This window comes from Schistocerca nitens, chromosome 4, assembly GCF_023898315.1.
Source record: "Schistocerca nitens isolate TAMUIC-IGC-003100 chromosome 4, iqSchNite1.1, whole genome shotgun sequence".
NCBI classification, from domain to species: domain Eukaryota; kingdom Metazoa; phylum Arthropoda; class Insecta; order Orthoptera; family Acrididae; genus Schistocerca; species Schistocerca nitens.
The window spans coordinates 620,234,145-620,252,662 of NC_064617.1; the positions used below are offsets into that span (position 1 = coordinate 620,234,145).

General features: G+C 43.3%; 1 protein-coding gene across 1 annotated transcript in view; it reads right to left on the reverse strand.

Moving 5' to 3' along the window:
• LOC126251543 (membrane-bound alkaline phosphatase-like) overlaps positions 1–18,518 on the reverse strand; it is a 104,567-nt gene that overhangs the window by 41,838 nt on the left and 44,211 nt on the right. Inside the window, exons 3-4 of the mRNA XM_049952053.1 lie at positions 10,850–11,023; positions 1,868–2,059 (exon numbers count right to left, since the gene is read on the reverse strand). Coding sequence (XP_049808010.1) covers positions 1,868–2,059; positions 10,850–11,023 — 366 coding nt within the window. The remainder of the gene's footprint in view (positions 1–1,867; positions 2,060–10,849; positions 11,024–18,518) is intronic.

Sequence of the window (18,518 nt, forward strand, 5' to 3'; positions counted from 1 at the left end):
TGTGCAACGCGCAGCGCACGGGTGACTGCCCGAACGTGGGACATGTCTGCGAGCACGGTGCGTAAGATCCTATGGATCCGTACAAAATCGCCCTTGTTTAGGAGTTGCTTCCTCTTGATTTGCCAGCAAGACAAACATTCGCTCTGTAGTTTCTTGCTCTCATAGAAATAGACAATAAATGCCTTTGGACAGACGAAGGCCATTTCCATCTCCAAGGACAGGTCAATATATAGAACTGCAGAATATGGACCACGGAAAACCCGCACGCTCATCAACCGGCACCAAAACATTGCATGAAGGTAACTGTGTGGTGCAGGCTGAGGACATCGTTTATGGTAGGGTCATAATTTTTTTCCGAGATTGATCCTGCTGCACGTCCTGTTACCTCTACCGTCACTGGTAAACGTTATGAGGATGTTCTGCTCTCCAACGTCACTCCATCCTGTCAACAGCGTGGATGTTTGTGAGTGTAAGATCATTTGTGTGCCAGATGGCGATCTTCCACACATCGCACAGTCAGTGAAGCGGCTGTGTCGGTGGCATTTCAGAAATGCTGGAATTGTCGGTCTGCATTCTGAATGATGTCCCGTCCAGTACTCCAGTTATTAACGTAGCTGAAGCCATGCACTGGGCAACGCGTTCCGACTGTGACTCCCGAGACATTCCGATCTGCTGAGGAACATGCTGTTTCTCGATTTCAACTAACGGCAGAAAACGGTGTACAGTATATTGAAGATGTCTTGTGCCAGCCTCACAAGAGTTACAAATCGATGTCATTTGCTTTTTTTGCCGTTTTGGCCTCAGGACGGTTACAAAACAATATTTCCCATCTGATGTGGTACGACCTTGCCGTAGTAGATGGGCTTACATAACTAAGAGTACTACAGTTATTCACTGAATAACTTTCGCAACTAGGCAAAATGGACAGTACGGATGGTGTGATGTGCAGCTCAAGCCGTAACCGTCGTATTGAGATACATCTGTCATTTGCAGACGACCACATTTACGTTAAGACACTTAGAGCCAATCTATTGGTCAAATTTTCGTTCAGTTTTATTTAGTTACATGACGTTTCCCCCTCGTCTTTGCTGTAAAAATTTGAATACTGGTTGTCTTTCTACAGTGTTTTGAATCTGGAACTAATTATGGACGCCCTGTATGTAATATAAAAATAAGTATTTACTGTATAACGGGGAATATCGTTAATAAAGATCTCAAAATGATTAGAACACTATTACAGAATGTGAATGTGCAGTAACAAAAAAATAGGTTCAGGGTCGAGGAGAGGGGAAGCGAAGATGAACAGAGGAGTGGGAGGAAATGGACGTAGAAAGCGGAAAGGAGGAGTTAAAGAGAGAGGGCAGTATAAGATGGACAAAGGAAGTGGGAGCAGGAAATGGAAAGAGAGTGGGGAGACAGGGGGATAGGAAGAGATGGTGAAAGAGGGAGCAGAAAGAAAGTGGGAGGGGGGCAGGAAGTGTTGGGAATAGAGAGGAGCAAGGAGAAGGAGATGGGCAAAGAATGGTGGAGGAGGATGAGGAGGATGAGATGGACGGAGATAGGGGAGAGAGGAAGATTAGAACATATATTCAATTACCATGCATATTTGAAATACGTGCCCTCTCTTCTCATTCTTTTTCATTTAGTCAGACTGAGGTTGAGCAAACGTGGCCGGGAAGAGCTAGTCTGAAATAATAACCATGATGCTGCAAATAACGAGTTTTCAGAATGGTGCATTGAAACGTATTACGGAAACAAATGAGAGGTTCTACTAGGAAAGTGCTGTACTTACCTAAAAGATAACGAAACGCTGTTGTAAAGGACAAGACTTGCGGAACTGTGCAGATGGCAGCATGTGCGGCCGTACCTTTAGGTTACGCCCGGGTTCGGAGGTGATGAGCTGCGAGGCGATGTCGGGGCAGACGGCTGGGTCCGCTCCGGCCGCAGAGACGTCGGCGTCGTTCTCCCACTCGCGGTCCGCGATGTGAGCGTAGCCGCCGCCGGGCGACGCGTGCGTCACGCGCGATGTCGTCACGATGCCCGTCGCCTTGCCAGCCGCCTGCGGGCGAATCCAGCAGCAGCGCGTCAGCGGCGCACAGTGGCTGCGCAGTGGTTTCTGAACGGCAGTTGTATAAATTACACTGCCTGACTTGGACAGTGAAACACCCGGTGTATATGGTAGGATGTCACTGTAGCTTATCGTACGTATACACACAAAATCGTTGAGTATACAGAGGATCAGTTGCAATTCACTACAACAGTTAGAATGGCCACCACTGTGTGAAGGTGTTGTTCTTGTTTTGTGTGGTTTCAAGGCCTGGTGAACCCGTGGTCAAGGAGTTGCGTCTTCGACTATTAATCAGAACGTCCAGGGTCCCGGGTTCGAACCTCGCCACTGCTCAAATTATGAACGAAAGCCATCAGCGATGGCGGAAAGGACTTCCGGCATAAGAAGCCACTGTCAGTCTTCCAACGATCTTGTCAAAGAGGGCGGAGGAGCGGACAGAAGGTCAGGTCACTGTCTGGCCTTTGGCGTGGGAAAGTACCCCTAAAGGCGGAAGAAGGCAATGGAAACCATTGCATTAAAGACACATAATGTGTATCGACAGGAGATGTGGCTTGTGACTGAGAACGTGTCATTATGGTCTCTCCATTGGCCACAGATCTCGGCCTAGTCGTCCATTCGGATCACCGAGAGGGGATTGTCAAGGAGTTGTTGACTACTCAGGAGGACGTCGTTATCAGGAGAAAGAAAACTGGCATTCTACGGATCGGAGCGTGGAATGTCAGATCCCTTAATCGGGCAGGTAGGTTAGAAAATTTAAAAAGGGAAATGGATAGGTTAAAGTTAGATATAGTGGGAATTAGTGAAGTTCGGTGGCAGGAGGAACAAGATTTTTGGTCAGGTGATTACAGGACTATAAATACAAAATCAAATAGGGGTAATGCAGGAGTAGGTTTAATAATGAATAAAAAATAGGAGTGCGGGTTAGCTACTACAAACAGCATAGTGAACGCATTATTGTGGCCAAGATAGACACAAAGCCCATGCCTACTACAGTAGTACAAGTTTATATGCCAACTAGCTCTGCAGATGATGAAGAAATTGATGAAATGTATGACGAGATAAAAGAAATTATTCAGGTAGTGAAGGGAGACGAAAATTTAATAGTCATGGGTGACTGGAATTCGTCAGTAGGAAAAGGGAGAGAAAGAAACATAGTTGGTGAATATGGATTGGGGGGAAGAAATAAAAGAGGAAGCCGACTTGTAGAATTTTGCACAGAGCATAACTTAATCATACCTAACACTTGGTTCAAGAATCATAAAAGAAGGTTGTATACCTGGAAGAATCCTGGAGATACTAATAGGTATCAGATAGATTATATAATGGTAAGACAGAGATTCAGGAACCAGGTTTTAAATTGTAAGACATTTCCAGGGGCAGATGTGGATTCTGACCACAATCTATTGGTTATGAACTGCAGATTGAAACTGAAGAAACTGCAACAAGGTGGGAATTTAAGGAGATGGGACCTGGATAAACTGAAAGAACCAGAGGTTGTAGAGAGTTTCAGGGAGAGCATATGGGAACAATTGACAGGAATGGGGGAAACAAATACAGTAGAAGAAGAATGGGTAGCTCTGAGGGATGAAGTAGTGAAGGAAGCAGAGGATCAAGTAGGTAAAAAGACGAGGGCTAATAGAAATCCTTGGGTAACAGAAGAAATATTGAATTTAATTGATGAAAGGAGAAAATATAAAAATGCAGTAAATGAAGCAGGCAAAAGGGAATACAAACGTCTCAAAAATGAGATCGACAGAAAGTGCAAAATGGCTAAGCAGGGATGGCTAGAGGACAAATGTAAGGATGTAGAGGCTTGTCTCACTAGGGGTAAGATAGATACTGCCTACAGGAAAATTAAAGAGACCTTTGGAGATAAGAGAACCACTTGTATGAATATCAAGAGCTCAGATGGCAACCCAGATCTAAGCAAAGAAGGGAAGGCAGAAAGGTGGAAGGAGTATATAGAGGGTTTCTACAAGGGCGATGTACTTGAGGACAGTATTATGGAAATGGAAGAGGATGTAGATGAAGATGAAATGGGAGATAAGATACTGCGTGAAGAGTTTGACAGAGCACTGAAAGACCTGAGTCGAAACAAGGCCCCGGGAGTAGACAACATTCCATTAGAACTACTGATGGCCTTGGGAGAGCCAGTCATGACAAAACTCTACCATCTGGTGAGCAAGATGTATGAGACAGGCGAAATACCCAGAGACTTCAAGAAGAATATAATATTTCCAATACCAAAGAAAGCAGGTATTGACAGATGTGAAAATTACCGAACTATCAGTTTAATAAGTCACAGCTGCAAAATACTAACGCGAATTCTTTACAGACGAATGGAAAAACTGGTAGAAGCGGACCTCGGGGAAGATCAGTTTGGATTCCGTAGAAATGTTGGAACACATGAGGCAATACTAACCTTACGACTTATCTTAGAAGAAAGATTAAGAAAAGGCAAACCTACGTTTCTAGCATTTGTAGACTTAGAGAAAGCCTTTGACAACGTTAACTGGAATACTCTCTTTCAAATTCTGAAGGTGGCAGGGGTAAAATACAGGGAGCGAAAGGCTATTTACAGTTTGTACAGAAACCAAATGGCAGTTATAAGAGTCGAGGAGCATGAAAGGGAAGCAGTGGTTGGGAAAGGAGTGAGGCAGGGTTGTAGCCTCTCCCCGATGTTATTCAATCTGTATATTGAGCAAGCAGTAAAGGAAACAAAAGAAAAATTCGGAGGAGGTATTAAAATTCATGGAGAAGAAGTAAAAACTTTGAGGTTCGCCGATGACATTGTAATTCTGTCAGAGACAGCAAAGGACTTGGAAGAGCAGTTGAACGGAATGGACAGTGTCTTGAAAGGAGGATATAAGATGAACATCAACAAAAGCAAAACGAGGATAATGGAATGTAGTCAAATTAAATCGGGTGATGCTGAGGGAATTAAATTAGGAAATGAGACACATAAAGTAGTACAGGAGTTTTGCTATTTAGGGAGTAAAATAACTGATGATGGTCGAAGTAGAGAGGATATAAAATGTAGACTGGCAATGGCAAGGAAATCGTTTCTGAAGAAGAGAAATTTGTTAACATCGAGTATAGATTTAAGTGTCAGGAAGTCGTTTCTGAAAGTATTTGTATGGAGTGTAGCCATGTATGGAAGTGAAACATGGACGATATCCAGTTTGGACAAGAAGAGAATAGAAGCTTTCGAAATGTGGTGCTACAGAAGAATGCTGAACATAAGGTGGGTAGATCACGTAACTAATGAGGAGGTATTGAATAGGATTGGGGAGAAGAGAAGTTTGTGGCACAACTTGACTAGAAGAAGGGATCGGTTGGTAGGACATGTTTTGAGGCATCAAGGGATCACAAATTTAGCATTGGAGGGCAGCGTGGAGGGTAAAAATCGTAGAGGGAGACCAAGAGATCAATACACTAAGCAGATTCAGAAGGATGTAGGTTGCAGTACGCACTGGGAGATGAAGAAGCTTGCACAGGATTGAGTAGCATGGAGAGCTGCATCAAACCAGTCTCAGAACTGAAGACCACAACAACAACAACAACAACAACAACTTCAGTTCTCTAGCAAGGTTTTCTTTTCAAAGTTAATAAACATTACTCCGAGTCGGGGACTAGAGGAAGAAGAGGTACAAACACAGGAAGCAGAAGGAAAACGACAGAGAGATGGAGGAAGAGGAGAAAGTGCTGAGGAGTAGTAGATGGACAAAGAGAGGAGGCAGGAGGATATGGACGGAGAAACAGGGGAGGTGAAGAATGGGACGTACATCCAAATGGTTCAAATGGCTCTGAGCACTATGGGACTCAACTGCTGAGGTCATTAGTCCCCTAGAACTTAGAACTAGTTAAACCTAACTAACCTAAGGACATCACAAACATCCATACCCGAGGCAGGATTCGAACCTGCGACCGTAGCGGTCTTGCGGTTCCAGACTGCAGCGCCTTTAACCGCACGGCCACTTCGGCCGGCGACGTACATCCAATTTCCATACATATTTATTAATTGTAAAACACTGTCGGGTTGGCTAGTATACAATATGTGCAGAACCAAGAGGGAACAATAGGACTGGAAGAACAAGAACCAAGTATATGAAGATGGTATCTGTTCTTGTTGACCGAAAGAACAGGTATCATCGGTGACCGTGCAGCTCTCTAGAATAAAATAATTAAAACAAGACCTTAAGATGCCCACAGGCATTGATATATATTAATGGGGACAGATGAAAATGTATGCGCCGATTGGGGCTAGAACCCGGGATCTCCTGCTTCATGGCAAATGCTCTACCCATCTTTCTTTAAAATTTTGTTCGTTGAATTTGTTCTGGGCGGCCGTCCGACGACACTCATTTAGGTTCTTTGTTGATCCATTCACTCAATTTTTTTGTTACAGAGGGTAGCTAACCTTCTGACCGAACACGCTGAGCTACCGTGCCGGCATCCATCTGAGCCACCGAGGGCACACAGGATAGTGCACAGTGAGGCGCACATTCTCAACGTAATGTCCACACATTACATTCGTAGTGCCCCTGCCAATGACACTCATTACTCGCGGCAGACAATCTTACCGAGTCCCGTAAGAGTTCGGGCAATGCGTATGCATTCGCACAGAAGGAGGTCAATGGCCGGTTAGCCGTAACTATATGAAGATGGAATCTGTTCTTTCGGACATATTTAAGGCCATCTGCCCATTGACGTGGAGACCTACGAATGTAGTGTGTGGACATTACGTTGAGAATGTGAGTATCAAGGGGAGCGTGCAAGGGGTAAGTCCATGCAGTCAAACTATCCTCTGTGCCCTCGGTGGCTCAGATAGATAGAGCGTTTTCCATGTAAGCAGGAGATCCCAGGTTCTAGTCCTGGTCGGGCCACACAAGTTTCAATTGTCCCCGTTGATGTATATCATCGCCTGTCGACAGCTTAGGGTACTGATTTAATTATCATTTCACGAACGAAGTACTTCGATTACACAGGGTATAAGACAGAGGTGTAGTCTTTCACCCCTACTTTTCGGTCTCTACAGGATGGTGGTGGCCGTGCGGTTCTAGGCACTTCATTTCGGAACCGCGTGAGTGCTACGGTCGGTCGAATCCTGCCTCGGGCATGGATGTGTGTGATGTCCATAGGTTAGTTAGGTTTAAGTAGTTCTAAGTTCTAGGGGACTGATGACCTCAGATGTTGAGTCCCATAGTGCTCAGAGCCATTTTTGTACAGGATGAAGCTATTACGGAAATAAAATGGAAGTTAAAAAGTCCATCCGCGTAACCCTTCCTATCTTAAAGCTGTCAGCTAGCCTCTATATTGTAGGGACGTGACCTCAGAAACAGTGACCAACGATCGGACGCTGTAATATTCGTTAATCGTTCTTGTCGTTGGCTAATCCTAACTCTCAACTCTTCCTTGTCCGTTCGGGACTATAAATGTGGCTCATCCAGTTCAGACTTTGATTGTGGCACACTTAAAGGATAGACCATGATAATTCCAAAGTTCCCTTACCATGACCTTTTAACATTTCTATGTTCATTTCATGTTCCTGAAGTGAATTGCGTTAAGTTATTGTATTCAGAATTAACTCCCATCCGAGACAACTCGGAGCTACGGCCTTCAGTTGTGTGTATTGCCTCTGCAAGTCACCTTACCGTGGGCGACGGAGGGTACTTTGTACACCCTTTTCCTGCTGCAGTCGGGAATTGTTTGCGGGATGAGTGATTGCTAGTAAGTCCCTGTACGGACTCGGATCCCTCTAATTTTAATTCCGTCTGCAGATTTTCCTTTTGTTTCCTATACTACTTGGTCTTTCATGCACCTCGACTCTTGTAACTGTCGTCTGGTTTCTGTACAGGCTATAAACAGCCTTTCACTCCCAGTATTTTACCTCTCTACCTTCAGAATTTCAAAGAGTACATTCCAGTGAACATTGCCAGAAATTTTCTTTTTGTCCACTAATGCTATAAACCTGGGTTTGCCTTTCTTTAACCTATCTTGTAATCTAGGTTGTGTGGTTAGTATTGTGTGCTGTGTTTCTACATTCCTCCAGCTCCAATACGTACCTTCTGTGAGGTTGGCTTCTGCCAATTTTCCCATTCTTCTCGTGTCAATATTGTGCAACTGTGACTTATTAAGCTGATATTTCGACAATATTCACACCTGTCAGCACCTGCTTTCTATGAAATCGCAGTTATTACATCCTTCTTGATATCTGAGGATATTCCACCGGTCTCAGGCATCTTGCACACCAGGTGGATTAATTTTGTTAAATTTGGCTCTCCTCGGGATAGCGTCGTGGTCTACTGGCTTGTGTTGCTGCCTCTGGATCACTGGATCCTGGGTTCGATTCCCGGCCGGGATGGATATATTCTCTGCAGAGGGCTGGGTGTTTATTTTGGCGTCATTTCGTCATCATTAGCATCATCATCATCATTCGTGACAGTGATTAGACTGGGCTGTGAAAAAAATTGGACTGTGTAAAAATTGGGACTATGTACAGGCGTTGATGACCGAGCAGCTGAGCGACCCACATGCCAGTCATAATCATCCTAGAGATATCTGTAGTTCTGAGGCAATTTCGTCTACTCCAGGGACCTTGCTTCGACTTAAATCAAGTTCGTCTCTTAAGTAATCTCCTAACTCTATCTTCTTTCTCTTTCCATTGTATAATTTCCATTGCCATCAAGTTCATTTCCGTTATATAGCCCCCCCCCCCCCCTCCCCCCGTATACTCCTTCGTCTCTTCGGCTTTCCCTACTCACTTCACCAAAGGAGCTAGTCGATTTTACGAAAGGAGGATGACCGGTGAACCCAGGCAGCAGGAGTCATTCGTGCCAAATGAGCCACGATTTACAGTTTGGTACAGTTATTTCCCTCAGTAGCTGCCGGTAGAGCACTTCTCGGAGGTGATAGCTAGCGAAGCAAACGGGGCAGACACTGGTCTTCCTTCCCGACCTACCGGCTGTTTCCAAAGCCTCTTTCGTTAGGTGCCCCAACACCATGACAGCGCAAGGTAGCAGCCTGGCGTCCAGTGACTGTGGCGAACACGTCTTCCAACTGTCGGCGGACAGTGGCCAATTACTTCTGTATCCATCCACAATTACTTCAGTCATTACCTACCTTTAATCAGTGCTCGTCTACAAGCCAAGGACTGTAACATTTACCCAATCACTCTATGTACGGAGTATAAGTATAGCTGCTACGCTACTGTTGGCTTTTAAGACACTACGAAGGCAGTTTACTTTATGTTAATACAATGAAGTTGACTTAAAAATATATATGATGTGGTAGTAAACAGTGTTCAACGCACTAAAATGCACAGATGAGTATCACTTACAAGTTGTGTAGGTTAATACCGTTTTTTGAGACTGTAATAAGTTTCAAGAACAAGTCATTTTTTCTTTAAAATAAATCCCCTTCAGTGCCCACTAGAACAGTAGTTTTTCCTATAATTTTGTTTTCTAGGATCATGACCAGAGCTGATATCATTCAATAATATTAACAGCATTAAACTGTTATCATTACACACAATTTCCTTGTTTCTTACACTGTTCTTGACGTTCTTAACATAGTGTTGGACTATCGCACGTAGCACTTTCACTGACACAAAACATATTTCCGTTTTTCTGTTTTATAGGTTCACTGCCATCTCGCTATTTCGTGTACTTCGTTCTGTTATACTGGTAATGGGAGCGTCTGCTATTCAAATGGCTCTGAGCACTATGGGACTTAACATCTGGGGTCATCAGTCCCCTAGAACTTAGAACTACTTAAACCTAACTAACCTAGGGATATCACACACATCCATGCCCGAGGCAGGATTCGAACCTGCGACCGTAGCAGCCGCGCGGTTCCGGACTGAAGCGCCTAGAACCGCTCGGCTACCGCTGCCGGCTGTCTGCTATTGCTGTTCGTATCTCTCTTCGTGTGTGTGTGTGTGTGTGTGTGTGTGTGTGTGTGTGTGTGTGTGTGTGTGTGTGTGTGTGTGTGTTTTTTAAGGGGAGCTAAGATGTCGTAACGTCTGTGTATATAAGTTATTAGTTCCAAATCCAAAAGGTAATAATGGAAAACCAACACCTCCCTATTTTGTGGAGTCGTCGTTTTTAATCTTCCATCTAACACACACACACACACACACACACACACACACACACAGAGAGAGAGAGAGAGAGAGAGAGAGAGAGAGAGAGAGAGCGCAACCACCGGCAATCAAAACAGATTTCACGTAATGGCATTGGACGTACAACGCTTAAGAATGAAAATGCAATTTATACCATCGAAAGCTCTAGAGTATATGAAGAAGAACATTAAGAATGACATAAACAAAAGAATCTATAAGTAGAGATAATAATTTAATACAGTTTGTAGCATGAAGTTATAACATGGCAGCTGTTCATGAACTTAGCGAACGAAAATTTTAAGAAAAACCATGTTGTTATAGTGACTACCAAAGATGCTTTAAATTAAAGCAAAGCACGTTTAATGTTAATAAGACTCATTACACTCGCAAAAGACGGTATTAACTATAGAACTGTGACCCTGGGAAAAAGAGGCCGTAAATCAAAGAAGACAATATGTATACGACTGGCTTCTTCGCAGAAGTACGTGATAGAAAAACTTAACCCTGTGTATTAACAAAAACTAGTGCTACTGCTGAAGCGTTGTGACCCCGCAGCTGTTAATAGTATTTCGCCTTAGATTAAAGACGACGCACTCCGATCAGGGAGGACGCTGTTTGCAGGAAGGTGCTTCAGCGCTAATGGCAGAGCCGCTGCTGACCTGCGCCCACTTGAGGATGGAGTCGACGTGATTGGCGGTATTGTTCTGAGCGCGGCAGTCGCCCCTGCGCACGGCCGCCGTCACGCCCATGGTCCCCGTGTTCGCCTTTACGCCGCATAGGTACGCCGTCGAGGAGCAAGCCGAGTCGGCCACCTGCGCGTCCACGCAGTACGTCTGAAAAACACGTTCACGTCAGATACAAGGTGGTAACCCGAAATCTGAATCATGCGTGCAGATGGTCACCTGATTACGAGTGCACTGAAATACTCGTAGTAGGTGCCTCTCCACACATCCTCTTTCAATCAGTGCTGGAAATGGCTACGAGTTGTGCGATCTTCGCAAGTTAAGATCGCCAATAAGGCATTTTATTGGATGACTCGCTTCCTCGGATCTGCAAGTTCATGAACAAAAATTGGTAGGAAAAATACTTTACAACCATGATATACCAACTCCACAAATCGTCTTTTAATACGTTCTACCGAATTATAATATATCTTTTGCTTCTAAAAAGTACAACGTATTGTCCATCAGTGTTGCAAGTCATATCACATTGCATATACACTTCCTACAATCGTGACGATCAGTACAACACCGGTGTACAATATGTTGTAATATTTTATGGAATAAGGAATGTTGTAATTCCATAGGATGGTTACAAGACAATTTATCGATTTACGATACCAAGATTGTAAACTATTTTTCCTATCAATTTCTGTTTATCCTCTTGCAGATCCGATGACAGCATAGCTCTGCCGAAACCAGTCATACAATAAAATTTCTTTAGCGACCTTGGTTTGAGAAGTTTTCTTCAGCTGCCATACATTGCATATCGTCCCCATGCCCACAATGCTAGGAAAATATAACCGAGTGGTTTGGTTAGTTTTTGGTATCTCCATCGTCGCGTTTCCGTGGCTTACCAGAAATGGTAGCGTGTCTGTAGGAAGTTTTGCTTCAGACTTGGGAAAAGCGCTAAGAAACAGCCAAAATTTAAAGCAAGGAGACTACGATATAAACCGTACACAAACGTCGTCATCATCATCATCATCATCATCATCATCATCATCATCATCATCATCATCATCATCATGTACAATTTAGGGTTACACATTTTTGCCTCTTCCTGATCAAAGCAAATTAAAGCGTATCATCCGATCATTTACGTGGTCGTTCTAACCTTCTACCGTTGGGTCTTTAGTTAGGAGTTTCGCTTGGTATACGATAAGTGGTCTGGGGGTAACGTCTCTGATCAGTAATCAAACGTCCTCGTTTTCGGGTTCGAACCACGCCGCTGCTGACATTTTGAATGAAAATCTTCAGTAATGTCGGCCGAAGACTTACGGCATAAGAAGTCAAATTCATTCTCCCACCGGCTTTTTCAAAGACGGTGGAAGAGCGGACAGAAGTTCAGGGTCTCTTGCCCTTGGGGTGTTAAACGGAACAAAAGCGGAAGAATCAGTGATCAACGGCATGAGGATACAGAAATCAATGGGAACCACTGCATTTAAGAGACAAAACGTATACCCATAGGACAGGTCCTGTGTTTGAGAAAGTGTCATGATGATCTCCCCATTGGCGAAAGATTCCAGACTAGTCCTATCTTCGGGTCTCCGGGACGGGACTGCCAAGGAAGATGTAGCCACGAGAAAGAGACTGAATAAGCTACGAAAAGATCTTCTACGGCGCGTGGAATGTCAGACGCTTGCACGTGATAGAGAAGCTAGTAAATCTGAATATGGAGATACTAAACTCAATGTAGATATGGTGGGCGTCAGTGAAGTGTAATGGAAAGAAGACAAGGATTTCTGGCCATAAAGTATAGGGTAATATCAACAGCAGCATAAAATGGTATAACTGGAGTAGGCTTCCATATAAATACGAAGCTAGAGCAGATATTGGAATATATACAGCAAATAATAGTGCCAAAGGGAAGTCTACTAGTATCAAAATATGTCTTAATTTGAGGAAAACGTTTCTGAGAACGTACTTTGGAGCACATCGTGTGGTAGTGAGACGCGGCCCGTAGAAAAACCGGAACAGAAGAAAATCGAAGCATTTGAATCGTGGTGTTACAGAAGAATGTTGAAAATTGGGTTAACTGACAACGTACAGAGTGAAGAGGTTCTCCGCAGAATCGGCGAGGAAAGGATACATGGAAAACATGACAAGGGAAAGGGACAGGATTATACAACATCCATTAAGACGTCACGGAGTAACTTCCATGGTAGTAGAGGGTGTTGCAGAGGGTAACAACGGTACAGGAATACAGAGATTGGGATGCATCCTGCAAGTAATTGAGGACTTAGGTGACAAGTGGTAAGCTGAGATGAAAAACGTGATATGTGATCTTCGTGACAGTTTGAAGTTTCATATCAGCGCACACTCTGCTGCAGAGTGGAAACCTCATTCTGTGTACGTGATATGTATTCGCACTTACAACATATATGGACAACCATCAGCTGTATAAACGATTGCCGACAATGAAAATTTGTGCCAGACCGTAGCTCGAATCCGGATTTCCGGCATTTCGAGAGCGGTCGCATTACCGCCAGGCTGTCCGAGTACGTCTTACTTGCAGACCCAGACATCCATATGTAGACACACAGTTGACGACATGTGGAAGTTTGGGGCTACATGCATGCATGTCCGAAGAAACACTGCATCGCAATTCGAAATAACACAGGCGCTGCAGTGTCGTAATGAAGTGAAAAGGTTGGCTCAAGAGGAATTCATGGCGTACCACCACAATCTCAAGTCTGCTGACTCAAAAAAACTTTGATTCAGACGTAGTAGGTGGTCATACCATTCCTTTCTATGCTGTTGGATCTTTTCTCTTTTTCCTGTAACATGGATTTATGGAGTTTCTCCCTTATGTTTGTGTTCATCTTGTGATGGCCTAAGTCGTATCCAGTCCAAGTTCTTAGAAGTCTAATTTCTAGAGCTTCAGATCGCCGAATTTTTCCGTACTTCTCATCAATAGAGCAGTAGGGATGCAGTCACAGTATTACAGATTTTAATGCTTTCTCTTACCTGGTTTTGTTCCGGAGCGTTCTGTTAATCGCACGTAATATGTGTAAGCACGTTTGTGATTTCCGCATCATCATCTTAAGCATAAGAGGTAGTTGAAAATATAGACTTGTTCTAATACGTCATTTCCTTTTATGATTCTAAATCTAACAGACTGTAGCTTACAGACTTACGACTGGCGTAAGATTTTCAGAAAGAAATGAATATCGACTAACGGTGACGACTCTTACGGTCGGTTGTCAATTCGCATCGCGCAATAAAATGTTTACATACTGTGGTATCTGTTTCTGGCCACTGCCCAAGGTCTTACATAAACGTGAAAATATACTACAGTGTATGTGATGTATTCTGTTCAAAGAATTTTTAAAGTCAGAACGAATGGTGCGAATTTTGTGGCAAATTTCATTTCGAGGTTAATATACCTAACATCGCGTGGAGTCTACAGAGAATTTGAAGAAGAACTGCTTGATGTCTAAACAACCAGGATGCATTTCGTAAATGGCAGAACCGTTGGGATTGGTTCACTCACTCTCTAGGTTACTACACTGAAGATGTTGGTGCAGAATGAAATTTAGGTAAGCCATAATTATGTTTTGGGTATGACATCATGTTTCAACAATTTCCGTTATAATTCAGTTGCTAATCTGCAGCAGAGTCACGAAAGGAGAACAGAAAGCATTGTCGAATTTGGGTATCTGTCAAGCAAACAGAAGTAACCGGAGTAATAGCGAACGTGTAGTATGAATTTTATCGGATTACTGTGCTAATGCTGCTTCATTTTAAAGCACCATGTCTTTTCGACACTTGTTGGAAGAAACGAAAATACACGCAAACCTGGAAGAAGGGAAATCTGCTATTAGCGTGCAAGAAACATAAGTGTATAGTTTTCAGTAACCGCAGGAAAGAACGTATTCAGGAACCACACATAAATACACAGCTGTTTTCGATCGTGTGTGGCTGGAATATGAACAGTTGCGCTTGCGTGGTTTGTGAATACCAATTCCGAGGCTGTGACCATCGACGACGAAACCGTGTGTACATATGTAATGTGTATGAGCTTTGTTATGTACTGTGACGAAGATGTCTTCACAGACATTCGTGCACCTCAAAATGATCTTCACGACGTGGCCACTAGTGCTTAATATGTACTTAATTAAACCAACAGCCTAATGGAAATGGTATCTTCTGAATTTACCAAGGCTGTGGTGACCACGCACAAGTGGTCTATGAAAGATATGCTGGGAGTCCCAGAATGAATAGCCAGTATTCACGGATATGACAGGAATGATCAAAATGGTTCAAATGGCTCTGAGCACTATGGGACTTAATTTCTGAGGTCATCAGTCCCCTAGAACTTAGAACTACTTAAATCTAACTAACCTAAGGACATCACACACATCCATGCCCGAGGCAGGATTCGAACCTGCGACCGTAGCGGTCGCGCGTTTCGAGACTGTAGCGCCTAGAACCGCTCGGCCAACCCGGCCGACCAGGATTGATCACTAAAAGCAGAGAAGTGTAGTACACATGGGCTGTAAAATACTTCCCTCGAGAGCTATGAGGAGTTCAGTAGAGAAAATGTATTTCACAGCAGCGAAGTTGAACAAGTGCTCATGGCTTTTAAGATATACATTTTAGAGCCCACGTTTACTTAACTTCCTTACTTCGACCTACCGTTCCTGTCATAGCACTGAATACTGAATATTCTGTTTGGGGCACCCTGTATTTTTAGTGTCGAGTCAGGAACCCCCATAAATAACTGCCAGTGGAGCTCCGGTAAAGCTGCGATAGGCCGCGCAAGTCAGTAGTGGATGACCCATTCGCTTTCAACAACAGACGAGCCTCGGATCAAAACTATTAGCGAATGTGACAAATCAGAATGGTTTATAAACGACAAAACGGGTTTGATAAGAAAGAATTTTTGTATACTCATGGACAACAACATAAGGAAATTTCACCGAGGGTCAACAGCAGATGATATGAGAATGTGGGGATGATGTGTTGTTTCAGGAAGAATATGAGCAAAAATCAGAAGAACTAAAAACCTGGCAGAGAGAAGTGAAAGAAGCTTGCATGGAAATAAACTTAAGAAAAAGTGAAAGCTTCCAGATATTCAGGAAGTAAACCAACACAGGAAACATCAAAGATCAAATTTCAGAGAGAACAGGAAATTGGCCGAAATATTATTGTGTGTCGGAAATAATTATAAATTGGAAAGTATGTGTCAAAGCAAAGACCATGACGTACAAATCATTATCTGCCAATGTTGATCTGTGGGTCAAACTGTTGGACTTGGGCAAAGAAAGATCTGCACGGAACACGAAACAGAGATGCGCTTTCTACATGGGATCCTGAGTAAGACGAGAGGGACACTATAAGGCATGAAACAATACGAAACATCCTGCAGACCAAACCCCTGAAAGGACCTGTGGAAAGTAAGAGCCACATTAAAAGAATATGACTAGAAATACTTCTTAGAAGAACCCTAAAATGGACAGAATCTGGACGAAAACCAATTCGAAGACCATGAACAAGACGGAGAGACCAGGTGAAGGATGACGTGAACGTGAGAGTAGTGCAGTGGGAGGAGATGCTAAATGATAGACCATGGGAGAACAGAGAAGCTTGGAAGAGACTCTGAACGATCGGCGTAAACAGAAACGTTTGAGGAAGAAGTAGTTTGGTTGACGATTCAAAATTTCTGCTCAATATTTTAATGGTTCACCAACCTGTTATTGTCCTCTTTTACAGAACTTTTGCCATTAAAGGTGCTGAAATTTTGACTATCAAAGCAAGTGGACATGAAAATATGCGCTCACTATTGTCCTTTCCATGTTGTGCTGACGGTATTACACTTGATCCAATGAACATTTTCAATCGCATAACAATGCCAACACCTTTTGAAATACCACTAGCTGCTGCTGCTCACGTACATGACAAGGGTTGGATGGAATAGGCTGATGAGAAATTAAGGATTAACAGAGTGTGGGAGGGAGGGAAATGGGCTTTATTGAAGAATAGTTCTCTTCTTGTGCTAGATCAGTTTAGTAGCCAACTGAAAAAAATTGTGAAAGAGAAATTGAGACAGGGAACAACAGAGCTTGATGTTATTCCGGGAGAACTTACTTCACAACTGAGACCTCTTGATGTCTCGATAAATAACCCATTGAAGTGTATATGAGAAAGGAATGGAACAAATGGATAACGAATGAAACCCAACATGAATTCACGTGGAAGGGAGCTTTAAAATGACCAACAATCAAGTAAGTGTGTCAGTGGATAGAACAGTCGAGTTCTAGAATGGAAATAGACATTATTGTTAAATGTTTCAAGAAATGCGGCATAAGTAACGCTCCCGATGGCAATGAAGGCCAACTTTAAAAGAGAAAAACTCCTTCCTAGAAGAAGGAAGAGGAGGAGGAGGAGGAGGAGGAGGAGGAGGAGAAGGAGAGTGTTCAAATGACGATTGTCAGGGATTATAAAGGTCAGTTTTGTTTCATAAACTAAGAACGTTTTTAATCTGGCTTTGCAGTCTAATAATAATAATGGAAAAAATGTTGTTGAAAAAATGCTTAAAAAATCAAGATGCGTCTTATAGTCCGTAGCGTCTTATACGGTTGTTCGTAAAATACGGTAAGTTATCAGCTCTATTGCTATCAATGGCCTCATCAAGCTGCAAACGCAAATTACCCCCTCTAATTTTTGCTGTAATTCGTTGATGAAGATACTCTCCTAAATCTTAGATTCGACGACTAATTGTAGCATCACAGAAAGGACTGGTCAAAACACGTCTTGTCATGCACTCTCCAAGAATACTGTTGACCACGTCATAAGCACGGCGTAGAATTAGTTCTTCAACAATCATACGGGCTTTATACATTTTCTAACTCTATGAGTTACGTTGTACGACGCTAGAAGTGCTTTATTCATGAATTTCGGCTGCTTAAAAAATGACGATTTTTGTTCTCTCATTTAATTCAGTCTCACGGAAAATCTCTCTCTTGGCCTGAACACGTCATGACGCCTTAATTTGCTAGATAGCATACATTCAACAGAAAATACTTTCAAGCACAAAATACACTGCGGGCGCTCATAATTGTTCACAACAGTGCACGTGAAACAGAAATCTACGAGTGGCGCTCCGTAAGAAAAGCAGCATTTTTTTCTGGGCCAATTTCGATTGCGAAAATGCCGAATTTGTTCTAGGACATAGTGGAATATTCCTGTTTCATGAAATTCCGACTGGTGGTGGCGCTATACATGATCTTCAGAATGGCGTTTGCAACGGAGGTGTGTTCCAAGCAGAGAGCTGTGGCTGAATTTCTTTTGGCGGATACTCAGATCATTGCAGATATTCATAGGCGCTTGCAGAATGTCTACGGAGACGTGGCAATGAACAAAAGCACTGTGAGTAGTTGAGCAAGGCGTCTGTCTTCGTAGCAACGAGGTCGCGCAAACATGTCCGATCTCCAGTGTGCCGGTCGGCCTCACAGTGCTTTGACTTCTGCAATATTGAAACGTGCAAACATTGCCATTCGAGGTGATCGACGGTCACAGTCAAACACCACCTTGCACAACTGGACGTCTCTGTTGATAGTGCAGACGCACTGTTCCACCAGTTGGGGTACTCGAAGGTGTGTGTCCA